The 13,223-nt window shown below is 33.6% G+C and overlaps 4 protein-coding genes across 4 annotated transcripts; all 4 read left to right on the top strand.

The window, feature by feature from the left end:
• On the top strand, window positions 1–1,180 carry LOC132062153 (zinc-finger homeodomain protein 9-like). Its single transcript, XM_059454783.1, has 2 exons — window positions 1–244; window positions 762–1,180. The coding sequence occupies exons 1-2, from the start codon at window positions 1–3 to the stop codon at window positions 1,178–1,180; spliced, it is 663 nt and encodes a 220-aa protein (XP_059310766.1).
• Window positions 1,181–2,089: 909 nt separating this feature from the next.
• Window positions 2,090–3,675, top strand: LOC132062747 (zinc-finger homeodomain protein 4-like). The gene is made up of 2 exons (XM_059455254.1): window positions 2,090–2,456; window positions 2,966–3,675. The coding sequence occupies exons 1-2, from the start codon at window positions 2,213–2,215 to the stop codon at window positions 3,364–3,366; spliced, it is 645 nt and encodes a 214-aa protein (XP_059311237.1). The 5' UTR covers window positions 2,090–2,212; the 3' UTR covers window positions 3,367–3,675.
• A 2,811-nt stretch (window positions 3,676–6,486) lies between these two features.
• LOC132062152 (zinc-finger homeodomain protein 3-like) lies at window positions 6,487–7,499 on the top strand. The gene is made up of 2 exons (XM_059454782.1): window positions 6,487–6,743; window positions 7,151–7,499. The coding sequence occupies exons 1-2, from the start codon at window positions 6,487–6,489 to the stop codon at window positions 7,497–7,499; spliced, it is 606 nt and encodes a 201-aa protein (XP_059310765.1).
• A 1,656-nt stretch (window positions 7,500–9,155) lies between these two features.
• Window positions 9,156–13,223, top strand: LOC132064563 (zinc-finger homeodomain protein 5-like). Its single transcript, XM_059457580.1, has 2 exons — window positions 9,156–9,255; window positions 10,996–13,223. Exons 1-2 carry the CDS (start codon window positions 9,188–9,190, stop codon window positions 11,558–11,560), a joined length of 633 nt encoding a protein of 210 aa, XP_059313563.1. The 5' UTR covers window positions 9,156–9,187; the 3' UTR covers window positions 11,561–13,223.

The raw sequence follows: 13,223 nt of genomic DNA, 5'->3' as shown, positions 1-13,223 counted from the left end.
ATGGCTTCCAACAACAAAAACTTTGTTGTGAAGTATTTTGAGTGCATGCATAACTATGCAGCAGGATCTGCTGGCCATGTACTTGATGGTTGTGGTGAATTTTGTCCAGCTGGTCCTCCTGGAACCCCAAAATTCTTAATCTGCGCTGCTTGCAACTGCCACCGGAACTTCCATAGAAAAATGGAGGTCGAGGTAGAGGTCGAAGAGGAGCCTCCTCTCCTCTCTATTTATCCCCCTAGCTATGGTACTCATTTCAAATAGATCACACTTTATTTGCTTAAAATGTCTTTAACACACCTCTTACGTGCGGATCTAATTATTTTTTCATGTGAAAATGCTTTTTGATATGAGTGGTGGTCAGACCATGTGTACAAATGGCTTTTTTTTCTTTTTAGGGCAATCTTTAAATTATGTGTGCTCCGTTAGGTCAGTGTTACCTTATTTTCTCTTGCTTTTTTTTTTTTTCCTAAAACTAGTTCTGAAAACAATTTTCTTGATCTGAAAATCTGCTGGAACAACACTAAGGTGTACACCCCAACCTCTCAGACTCACTTTGTGGGATCACACTAGGTATGTTGTTGTTGTTAGGTCAATGTTATTTGTTTGGAAAAACAGTTATGGAACTACATCTAATTAGCTAAAAGGGGAGAAAATTTAAAGAGGTGGCTTCAAAATAGATCATACCGTGCAAATAATTACTACCCAATGTATCTTATTTAAAATGTTAAACTTTCTTTATATACTTCCTTAATTACATGCAGGTACTACCATTGTGATTGATCATGTTCCACCAACACCAGCATCTCCAGCACCACCAAGAAGTAGGCCTCGTGAAGTTAGGTTGGACAAGTACAAGGTTGTTGCGAGGGCCCCACCAACGGCCGCTGAGATGGGCGGAGGAGAGATAGAAGTGGGGGAGCAGAGCAGCAGGTTGATGAAAAGAAAGTACGAGAGTTCATCATCAGTGAGAATGAGGCTTAATGATGAACAAAAGCAAAAAGTGAGGGCTTTTGCTGAAAATATTATGGGGTGGAGATGGACAAAGTACAATGATCAAGTCGAACCCTTTTGTGATGAGATTGGAATCACTCCCAACTTCTTGAAGAATTGGATTGACAACAACAGGCGTCGAATTGGCCGGGCCGGGCTGGGACTAAAAACACCATATAAGGAAAACTGATCAGTTGCAGCTTAAAGTTCAGATGATCCCATAATTAATTCTCTCAAGTCTACCTTCTTGAGAAAATTAAAACCTTGTTTAATTAATATGTGTTTCCTTTTTCTCATGTCTTCCATAGACTTTTTGTTGCATTAAATTGGCTAGTTTGAATGCATTTTCTTATGTCATGTTTAGTCTAATAAAATCTATGATCATCTATTCTGAATAGGGTAGATTTTTCTTCTATTTCTAAAATGTATAAGGAGGTAAGGTATGATGTCCCCTCTGTCAGATGTATCTATGTTTTGTTGTGCTATTTACGTGGTAAGGGTTTTGCAAATTTTCCATTATCTATGATCTGTCCCCAACATCTTCATTAAACAAACAAAAGAAGAATGGCTAGATACAGAAAACATTCAAATATACTTCTTTCAGTTCTATCGTTTGCTATTAAGTATGCCATCAAATGTGCATATAGCTAATGCATCAACCACCTGCTATCATTTACAATAATGTTATACGTTACCTGATTGTTGAAAATTAAGATAACTCTTTTGAATAGATTGAAAATTCCAATAGAAGAGGTCTTGGGTTTGAATTAATTGAAACTTACAACATCTTTGTTAAGGAGCGTTTCACCCCCTCGAGTAGGACTTTCTTGAGCGAATCTGAATTTAATCGCCCCAATGCGGAGACCGAATACCTACTGGAAGACCAAAAAAGAATTACAAAACGTTTTGATAATACAGAAACACAATGTAGATGGCAATTTGTAGATTTCAACATATCACGCATTTGGGTTCAATAAAGTCCAAATGTACAGTGCATAAAATCCAAGTTAATTTCGTCAATACATTTATTAATTTCCAAATGGCAATTGGAGTAAACCCCAAACGCCATGCAGTGCATAGTAAGCAGACACCTCTCTTTCTGTTTCACTCTTTATATTATCGACTCACTTTCCCATCTTCCTCCTCACCGCTATATCCTTAATTTCCTTCTCTCACTTGCTCACTAGTTTCGTCCTTTATTTTCTCTCTTTGAGCTTCTTCCATGGCTTCCAACAACAAAAACTTTGCTGTGAAGTATTTTGAGTGTATGCATAACTATGCAGCAAGATCTGGGGGCCATGTACTTGATGGTTGTGGTGAATTTTGTCCATCTGGTCCTCCTGGAACCCCAAAATTCTTAACCTGCGCTGCTTGCAACTGCCATCGGAACTTCCATAGAAAAATGAAGGTCGAGGTAGAGGTCGAAGAGGAGCCTCCTCTCCTCTCTATTTATCCCCCTAGCTATGGTACTCATTTCAAATAGATCACACTTTTATTTACTTAGAACGTCTTTAACACACCTCTTACGTGCGGATCTAATTATTTTTTCATGTGAAAATGCTTTTTGATATGAGTGGTGGTAGACCATGCGTACAAATGACTGTTTTTTTTTTCTAGGGCAATCTTTAAATTATGTGTTAGGTCAGTGTTACCTTATTTTCTCTTCTTTTTTTTCTTTCTAAAATCAGTTTTGAAAAACGATTTTCTTGATATGAAAATCTGCCGGAATAGCAGTAAGGTATGCATACACCCCAACCTCTCAAACTCACTTTGTGAGATCACACTAGGTATGTTATTGTTAGGTCAATGTTATTTGTCTCGAAAAATAGTTAAAGGAACTACGTCTAATAATTAGCTAAAAGGGAGAAAATTTAAAGAGGTGGCAAATAGATCATACGGTGCAAATAATTACTACCCAATGTATCTTATTTAAAATGTTAAAACTTTCTTTATATATGTCTTTAATTACATACAGGTACTACCATTGTGATTGATCATGTTCCACCAACCCCAGCACCATCAAGAAGTAGGCCTCGTCAAGTTAGTTTGGACAGGTACAAGGTTGTCGCGAGGGCCCCACCAGCGGCGGCAGAGATGGGCGGAGGAGAGATAGAAGTGGGGGAGCAGAGTAGCAGGTTGATGAAAAGAAAGTATGAGAGTTCATCATCAGTGAGAATGAGGCTTAATGATGAACAAAAGCAAAAAGTGAGGGCTTTTGCTGAAAATATCATGGGGTGGAGATGGACAAAGTACAATGATCAAGTCACACCCTTTTGTGACGAGATTGGAATCACTCCCGACTTCTTGAAGAATTGGATTGACAACAACAAGCGTCGAATTGGGCCGGGCCGGGCTGGGACTAAAAACGCCATCTAAGGAAAACTGATCAGTTGCAGTAAGTTCAGATGATCTCATAATTAATTCTCTCAAGTCTACTTTCTTGAGAAAATTAAAACCTTGTTTAATTAATATGTGTTTCCTTTTTCTCATGTCTTCCATAGACTTTTTGTTGCATTAAATTGGCTAGTTTGAATGCATTTTCTTATGTCATGTTTAGTCAAATAAGATCTATGATCATCTATTTTGAATAGGATAGATTTTACATCTGTTTCTAAAATGTATAAGGAAGTAAGGCATGAGGTTCCCCTCTGTCAAATGTATCTATGCTTTGTTGTGCTATTTACGGGCAAGGGTCTTGCAAACTCCCCATCATCTCACGAGGTGAAAGTATGGCTGAATGGGCGTTTTGGGTATAAAAAAAATATACAGATGCAAGTATAGTATTACGCTTTATGGGTTCGGGATATCACTGAACCAATTAACCATTTGAGTTATTGAGTTCGAAATTTAATAGTTATAACTATTTAGCAAATTTATTAACACTTATATACGGTTTGAGCGAAAACCACTTCGTTGGACAGAACTCGTTCGTAGTTATACTATACATCTTCCCCTTTATAATTGACGTACGTACATACTAAGATTTAATGGCGGAATGGGAAAACCCTCATGATCGTCGTTGGATCATTGACACGTATTACATAGTTTCTTTCTCCTTTCTCACTTCAAAAATTTCTTAATTTTTGTCTTCTTTCAAATAAAAATCATCTTGGTTGTGATAAGTTTAACCAGACCTAGACAATAGACATGCCCGTTCTTCAAGATAGTAATTAACCAATACAAATTGATTTAAATTCTAATTAAGCTACTACAAATTAAACACCAAGGAAACACTCGAGATTTTATATATATAAGTTGTTTGCGGAAAAAATACAGAATTATTATGATCGATATTTTTAAAATTTTAATAGCGCAAAAAGCTAAGGTTGTCGAGATATCAACTAACACTCTGTTTCATTTTATGTGTCTTAGGCTCTTAATTTGATTGAGTGCGAATATTTAAAAGGTTAGCAGACTTTTGAGTCATGCGATTATCTTTAACTAAATATATAATGTATCAAAATATTAATTCTTTTAATCTAGTGGTTTTAAGCATGTTATGTGGGTTGTTAGAATCAAAGAGTTATTAAATATAAAAAGGGGTGAAAATCATTTACACCCCCAACTATGCTTTAAAACTCAAACTCCCCCCAACTTTGAACAATAGACATTCACCTCCCTTTATCCTAATTGAATTTTTTAAATGCCTATTTTACCCTTACATTATCAACTTTTGTCTTCTTTTTTACTTCTTTAAAATCATGATATTTTTCATTTTTTTAATTTATGTAACAAATTTCTTATAAAAAATAAATATTATCTTCTAGGCGAAGAATAAAGTGAGAAACACTAGTTGAGTATATAAGTTAATGACGTTCTATAATAAAATAAATTAGTAGAGTAAAAAAGATTAATTTATTGAAACTAATCAAAACTTTAATATTTATTTATACAAGTGAAAAATAACAGGTCATAATAACTTAAACATATTTCTATGCAAGTAATGCAAAAACAATTAAAATATAGTGGCAAATTTTTAAAATTGATTTATTTATACTGTAAATGTTATTATAATTTAAGAAATAATCCATTAGTGATAACCAAAAATTATTTATTTATATAAATAACAGAGAATAAGAGAGAAGTGAAAAATATACACACATGCGTGTACATATATATATACATACTTATATATATATACACACATGTAGTATTGAAATAACAATTATAAAAAATAGCACTAGATTTTGTTACAAATTCATAAAAGTATTATTCTACTTATAATGTTAATGAAATTAAATAAGAATATATAAATACCTAGATTAAAAGAATAAATATTATATATAATATAAAAATATATTACATAAATTGGGATTGAAAAAGACAAGGGTGAAATAGTCATTGCATAGGATAAAGAGGGGGGGGAGGGGGGGGGGGGGGGAATGTCTATTGTTCAAAGTTAAGGGAGGAGTTTGATTTTAAAGCAAAGTTAGGGGAGAAAAATCATATAAAAAGTGTCATTCTTTTTTAAACATATTAAAAAGAAATTTATAATCAGATAAATATTTCTATGGGTGAACATCTATTAAGAGTTCTATTCACAAAGCTGTTTAAATACATTCCTTCTAACCAGTACTTTGGATAGTCAAATGATCATATAGAGAGAGAGAAAACACAAAACAAAATTATTTTAAATTATCTGATAAAAGTTCTAATCTTGCAACTGCTTAAATACATTCCTAACTAGTTGTCTGGCTAGTTAAATGATCAGAATAGAAAAAGAAAAGAAAAAAAAAACACAAAACAAAATTGTAAGTAAAAATATTTAGAGCTTTATATAGTTGAAAAATGAAAAGAAGAGAATGAAAGAAAGAATGAATGATACCTTAATTTGAATTAGGAATGTGAAATTATAAGGACTGTGATTTTGCAAAATATAATTGTAGAAAGATAATTATTACTTAATTTTTAGCAACTTTTTGACTAAAGAGTGTTATCACTCCACGGACGAGCTTTTCTATTTGTAACGTCAGTACTCGCAACATAACTATGTTAATCACTCTTCATTTTTTTTTTCATTTTAAAGTTGTACGATAATGCATTGTAGTTTCAATTTCAAAATTTGTCATGTTTCGTCATAAATTTGCTTATAAACAACGTAACGGCTTCTTTTTTAATTCGCTACTCCATATTCATTGATGTTATAAAAAAAAATTACATTGTAAAGTCATATTTATTTGTTATAGTAGGTAATTTGTTCAAGTGCACCCAATTTATGGCCAGCTAATTAATCTTGAAATAGATTTTGTAAATAAGTGTACCCAAAACAACCTTCCATCTTTTTGATATTACAGTAATACAATCTAAATAATATGATCTACTCTTCAAACTCTATTCTAGAACATACACTAATTATTAATTAAGTTCTTACCAAATAATATAATCTTTGAATTAACCTTCTATTTAACCAATCCATTTTTTCAAAGTTTAATCACACTACCTCTCAAGCAAATTAGTATTCAACTTCTTCCCTAAAAAAAGCTATCAATCAAGACCATGGCTAATATGCTTCGAGCGAATCAAGCTGCTAAGGCTAATAGGTCTTTAAGTTCAATCGTTTATGGTGAATGCACGCAAAATCTCTTATCAAGTTCTGTGAGGTATATTACCGATGGTTGCGAGGCTTTTGCTCCCGGCGATCCTTCCGGTAGCATAGAAGCCTTGCACTGTCGATTTTGCAACTGTCACCAAAATTTCTATCGTAGGTTGAATGCTGGCAATCACCAACCTCCACCTCCACCACAATCATCATCGTAAGCATAACAATAGGTTTTTGTAGGATTTTTTAAAATTAATAATGTTTTTTGAATGAGATGTGGTGCATTTCTTTAAGATGAAATGATACATCCTTTCATCTTAAGTTAGTTTTTTTCTTCCCTCTAAATTGTTGTTCGTTTTGCAAAAACTAAAATTTAGTATCTTTTAATTTTGGATCTATAATCATATTAGTACTCCGTCTGTCCCAATTCATGTGACGATATTTGACGGGGCACAAAGTTTAATTTAAGAAAGAATTATAGCTAGTCTTTAGAAATTTGTAATTTTAAAAAAGTCATAGACAATTGTATAGATATAAATCATCTAATTAAGTGTAAAATGAGAAGTTTAAAATTGAATAGTTTCTAAATAAGAAATATAACATTTTTGTTCTAATGAACAGGTTTGATAGTGGCCTTGTTTACTCTGCACCCAATCTTGAACAAGCAACCCAAGCTGAAGTGAACATGGAAGAATCAAACACCAATGCTGATAATTCTGTGGCGGAATCAAGTTTTGTTCCAATAAGGCAGACGTACGACAACACTGGGAATGGGAAAAAGTTATGGGACGAACTTTGTGCAGAAGATGATGAGAAGGATCAGTTAGACTTGACTTTAAACATGGGAGGAAATAATAACAAGAATAAACATACATACGCAGAAGATTTATGTTGTTGTTATTGTTTGTGGTTTTGTTGTTTTTGTTTTATGTATCTTTTTGAACGTTTGATTACCGAAGATCTTGTTTAAGTTTGTTTTTCGATCTTTTTTATGTTAATGGAATATTCTCCAAGGACTTCTAATTCAATTGTTGACCATATATATGTGAGTTCACATATATATACTCCTAAATGTAACTTAATTTATAATTGCCTAAGATTATTGCATAAATCAAGAACACCATAAGAACACAAGATTAAGATGTGTACCTATTAAGTTGTTTTGTTAATCAATGCGGAAGTGCATTCCAGACGTATGAAACGATTAACTAGGTCTTCCTCTCATTGCTTCTCCTGTAAGTGGAGGTCGAATGGGACGATTGCCTTAAGGTTGAAAAGATGAGAATGGAACCTAGCCATAAATATATAGGTATCAAGTCTTGACCTAGTAGACCTTCTCATAATAGGCTTATTAGGTTTTCAACAGGCACTGCCGGCACAAATCTATACATGAAGTGATTCTGGTCCAACAATGAACCCAACATATAATTGGCCCAAGTCATATCCACCCTATATTTGTTTAGCCCATTTTGTAAACCCCAATAATCAAATTAATGTTAGTCCATATTCAATAAATTCCAACACTAAAAACATTTCAAGATAAGGAAAATAAAATAAAAACATTTCAAGATAAGGAAAATAAAATCCACTCCAACCTGTGATCGATCGATCGATAAATCCACGTTCTGTCTTTGTTGTAACATATGTGAAATCCCCAAATTATTTAACTGCTAGTACAATTTTGGACTAAAGATGTGTTAACAAGTTCATCGTCGAACATACTTGACTTCTTAACATTTGTTTCTTTTCCTAGTGTGAATAAGTCCCATATCAACAGTTAATGGGATGGGTGATCTTATTCTATGGTCTTGTGCAATTCTTCTCTCATGAGCTAGATTTTGAGGTTGAGAGTTGAGACGAAGGGAGTATCTACTTACTCTTCGTTTCATTTAATGTGTCTTAGGCTCTTAGTTTGATTTGATCACGGGATTTTAAAAAAAGTTATCGAGACTTTTGGATCATGCGACTGTAATTTGAAGATGTATAAAATGTACGAAAATGTTTTTTGAAGCTTGTGGTTTAAACATGTCATATGAGTTGTCAGAATTAAAGAGTTTATTAAATACTCCCTCCGTCTCAAATTTTGTCGTGGTTACTAAAAATTGTTGTCTCAAATTATTTATCATTTTAGAAGTTCAAAGCACAATTAATAAAAAAAAATTCCCATTTTACCTTTAGTAGAATATCATTAATGAAGATGACACATAAATAAAGTAAACATTTAATGGAGAGAGATTATAACTTAGACATAAATAAGGGTAAAGTTAGTTAACAAAAATAACATACCCAATGTAATCCAACAAGTGCGGTCTCGGAAGAGTAGGGTATACGCAGACCTTATCCCTACCTTGGGAGGCAGAAGTTGAATTACCAAAATGCTCATTAAAAGTTGAATGACTTTTTTGTCCTTCATTTAAATACCACTACTATAACATTTTTGTACCAAAAAAGTAAAAACAACTCATAATATATTCAATCTTTTCTACTACACCCAGCATCTCATAATAAATTGGATCTTTTCTACTGCTCCAAACATCTCATTATAAATTGGGTCTTTTCTACTACTTATTATATAAAAACATAAAATTCAATGTATAATGCTTGAAGCACTCTTTGGCACTTACAAATTCTTTTTTGTATTCCCACAAAACCCATCTGATGTTCATTTGGTTGGAAATTTATTCACAACTTCTTGAGTGTTCTACCAGGAAGATCAATTTGATGAGGTTCTTCTTTTTCACTTTTCTATGATAAAATAATGGTCTCCTTAACAAGATTGAAAATTTGGCATGTTCTTTTTGCTTATTAGTTCACATGTTTATCCAAAAATTTATGTGCACTTATAGAAAATTGTTATCTTTAGTTTTCTATGTTATGCTTCCTAAATAGGGTTGCATACTAATTCTCTGAACTGTTTATACAGTTTTTGAGAAAAATAACGAATGAAATTAACCTAACAAGTACAAATTTATTTCAGGTAAATTTGAGTATTTTCATATTTTAATTCATTTTAAAAGTTATATAATTTGATGAGCAGACGTTCTTGCCTCTGGGCAACGATCAATGGCCCCTAAAAGAAGTAAAATGGTGATTTTTTATAATATGTAAATAATTTTTTAATTATTATTTGATTTGGCTTTGGTTACAATGGAAGAAGAGAGTGTAAATGCGAACGTTTAATTAACTATGAAAAAAAAAATGTACCCGAACTTGAGTTTTCATTGAATTCATCAGTAGACTGGATCCAATTAAGTTCTCTTATAAAATTTTATCTCAAATAAAGTTCTCTAAAAGGAAATTTATATGAATTCTGAAGCCAATATTTATTGTTTCAATTATCATAAAGTTATGTTAATCCGAAGAAATTAAAAAAATTCTAAACTTTAATCTCAAGATGATAAACTTCCAGAAGGCCCTAGCTGGATCGTAACTATTGATAACGTATCAATTAAAAACTTTTGTCATTTTTTGTTAGAGAATCTGTAAGAAAATCCCACTCAAATTCATAAAATCAATGCTAAGTCATTAATGTTTTCCCCCCAAAATCAACTCTGGAAAATAGAAGTAAATTTGAGATTTTCCTCTATATTTTGGAAAAAATGTATAATGACCTATTATATTTAAGTTTGCTTTTCCTATATTCTAAGAAAAGGTTTCTTGAACATTTTGTCTGCTGTTACTTTCACAAATAATAGTGACTAAGGAGCCAAATGTATCTAACCGTTTTGTTTTTAATTTCAATAAATGTTTATTCAATACTCACCCAAATGCCACCCACTCAAAAGAAATTGAAATGGATAAATAACTACAAAATAAAAGGGAAAAAAAAGTACGTATCTGATAGATATTTACACTAAACCATTAGATGCATGATATTTATTTATTTATTTGATATTATTTAATGATAATTAAATAATATGGACTCAACTTTCAAGTTTTTACTATTTATAATTAAGCTACTTAAATCAATATGGAAGTAAGTATTTTCTTAGAATAAGAGAGAATACTTAGAATAAGAGAATCATATACGAAATATAATTCCGCCTCTTATAACCCTCCAACTCATTAGAAGATATATGTGTAGAAATAGGGGACTACATCTCACGAAAGGTAAAAGTTTAACAGTATTAAATATTTGCATCATATTAATAGATGGATAATATATACTTACACATAGATTTTTCTCACTTAATTCTGATTAATTAATATACAGTCAGACCTTTTATATTATTATTAACGATATATACCGTGTCAAATGTTTTCTAAAAGTACTTTAAATCAAGGATAATCAAAACCTTACTAGATAACTCATCATTTAATAATGTCAAACAAATATTTAAAGAGTTGTTGACTACTCAGAAAAATGTTTGTTATACAGGCTATTTAACAGAGATCAAACACAGAGCAAAGGCAATACAAAAGCCTTCATTCTAAGTCTTCTTTTTTCATTTCAATGTGTATTTTAGCACGACCAAGCAAATGGCGAGCAACTCAAGCTCAAATCAAGCTGATCAAATAATGACAAGGTATGGTGAGTGCCTAAAACTGCCCTGCCCCGCACAGGATCAAACTCGCCCTGCCTCGTACCTGCATTGCCCCATTGCCATCGCTGTGGAAGGGTATGGTAAGTGCCTTAAAAATCATGCTACGAGGCTTGGTCAGTACTTGCTCGATGGATGCCGTAAGTTTGTAAAGAGTGGTGAGGATAGAACTAAAGGGGCATATGTTTGTGCTAAGTGTCATTGTTTAAGGAGCTTTCATCGCATGCATAATCTGCAATTACACCAGCATCAAGGAACTGGATTTTGCTTCTTTCACCATTGTGTTCATCCACACGGTGGAAACGCGTCCCGAACGCCTATTTTTCATCATTCGACGACTCATCAAATTATGCCAACCAGTAGTACTGGTGAATCTCAGGTCTTAGTTTCTACTCATGTGCTAAACAAGAAAAGATCTCCAGTTATGGAGTCACTTCAAAAGAATGGTCCTGCTGATGCAACAACACGTATCACCATCCACAACATTTAATATAGGAAGACTGCTAAGGAATTCATCAAGACCTTTGAAAAACCCAATTACTTCAACAGTATCAACCTCTCCCTCTGCTGCTTCATTTTCTCGGCACATCTGAACTATAGGCTCTTTAACTTCATTACTGAACTCCACATTCAAATCCAAATTGCCGAAGTGTTTCGCAATCCTCCCAGGTTGACACCTCTGTTACTTCACTCAATTTTTCAACATGGGACATTTCTACACCACCTTGAGTTGCTAAACCATCTTGCAAATTGACATCAGTATTCCCTTCAACTGTTTTTGCGTTATTAGGTTGCTGTTTCTTGGCATTTTTACTTGGGGTTCCAATCCTTGCACTTTTCGCTTCTCATTCTTTGCTTTCTTTCTCTGCTTATTCGGATTCCAATCCTCATCTGATTCCTCACCTGACTCCGATACCTCAACAAACACATCATCAACATATATTCTTGGAGCAAAATGTTTTCGTCCACCCCCACTTATCGATCCTCCAGCATTATGCGAACTGCCAAGATTATTCGCATTACTCTGTCCTCCAGCAGCATGATTGTTTACCACTTGCGGAGAATACAAAGGGCTTGGAACGGAGGCTACTTCTCAACTGAGAGAAACTCGATTCTACTCCTTCAAAAGCTCTCCTATTTCTCTCTCCAGACTACCCACATTAGAGCAAGCGGAATCATGTTCAAATCACTTCGTCTTCTCCACAAGTGGTAAACAATCATGATATTGGAGGACAGAGTAATGCGAATAATCTTGGCAGTTCGCATAATGCTGGTGGATCAATAAGTGGGGTGGACGAAAACATTTTGCTCCAAGAATATATGTTATTGATGATGATGATAATGTGTTTTTTGAGGTATCGGAGTCAGGTGAGGAGTCAGATGAGGATTGGAATCTGAATAAGAAGAGGAAGAAAGCAAAGAATAGGAAACGAAAGAGTGCAAGGACTGGAACCCCGAGTAAAAATGCCAAGAAACAGCAAGCTGATAAGGCAAAAACTGTTGAATGGAATACTGATGTCAATTTGCAAGATGGTTTAGCAACTCAAGGTGGTGTATAAATGTCCCAAGTTGAAACAGTTGAGTGATGTAACAGCAGTGTCGACCTGGGAGGGTTGCAAAACACTTCGACAATTTGGATTTGAATGTGGAGTTCAGTAAGGAGGTTAAAGATCCTATAGTTCAAATGGGCCGAGAAAATGAAGCAGCAGAGGGAGAGGTTGATACTGTTGAAGGAATTGGGTTTTTCGAAGGTCTTGATGAATTCCTCGGCGGTCTTCCTATATTAAATGTTGTGGATGGGGATAGGGTAGAGGTTCCAGTCATTTCTAAGGATGAAATGAGTCCGGTTCTAGTGCCTTCTCCTTTATTTTCAGAAGCACCATCTTCAGCAAGCGATAGAATTACATTTGGTATTCTCAAAGGAAACCAAGACAGGGATATGGACTAAGAAGTCAGTCTTTTTTAATTAGCATAAACTTATGTTAATCTCCAATATATTTTTAAAGAAATTAGAGAAGGAAGAGTTGGACTCCTAGTTTTTTATTCGAAAGAATTAAGCTTTTCTTCAATGTGGTTATCCAGTAGCTTAATGAATTAATTGAAGTTGCGACTTGCTAAGTGCTTCCAGCATATTACAATGGAAGAAGGGAGCG

Source organism: Lycium ferocissimum, chromosome 7 (genome assembly GCF_029784015.1).
Source record: "Lycium ferocissimum isolate CSIRO_LF1 chromosome 7, AGI_CSIRO_Lferr_CH_V1, whole genome shotgun sequence".
NCBI classification, from domain to species: Eukaryota; Viridiplantae; Streptophyta; class Magnoliopsida; order Solanales; family Solanaceae; genus Lycium; species Lycium ferocissimum.
Note: the sequence above shows the minus strand (reverse complement) of the source record. Positions and strands in the feature narration are given on the sequence as shown.

Coding starts and splice junctions, on each gene's coding strand:
- LOC132062153 (XM_059454783.1), top strand. CDS start 1: ATGGCTTCCAACAACAAAAACTTTGTTGTGAAGTATTTTGAGTGCATG. Junction 245..761: donor TATTTATCCCCCTAGCTATG/GTACTCATTTCA, acceptor AATTACATGCAG/GTACTACCATTGTGATTGAT.
- LOC132062747 (XM_059455254.1), top strand. CDS start 2,213: ATGGCTTCCAACAACAAAAACTTTGCTGTGAAGTATTTTGAGTGTATG. Junction 2,457..2,965: donor TATTTATCCCCCTAGCTATG/GTACTCATTTCA, acceptor AATTACATACAG/GTACTACCATTGTGATTGAT.
- LOC132064563 (XM_059457580.1), top strand. CDS start 9,188: ATGTTCATTTGGTTGGAAATTTATTCACAACTTCTTGAGTGTTCTACC. Junction 9,256..10,995: donor AGGAAGATCAATTTGATGAG/GTTCTTCTTTTT, acceptor TGTGTATTTTAG/CACGACCAAGCAAATGGCGA.
- LOC132062152 (XM_059454782.1), top strand. CDS start 6,487: ATGGCTAATATGCTTCGAGCGAATCAAGCTGCTAAGGCTAATAGGTCT. Junction 6,744..7,150: donor CCTCCACCACAATCATCATC/GTAAGCATAACA, acceptor TCTAATGAACAG/GTTTGATAGTGGCCTTGTTT.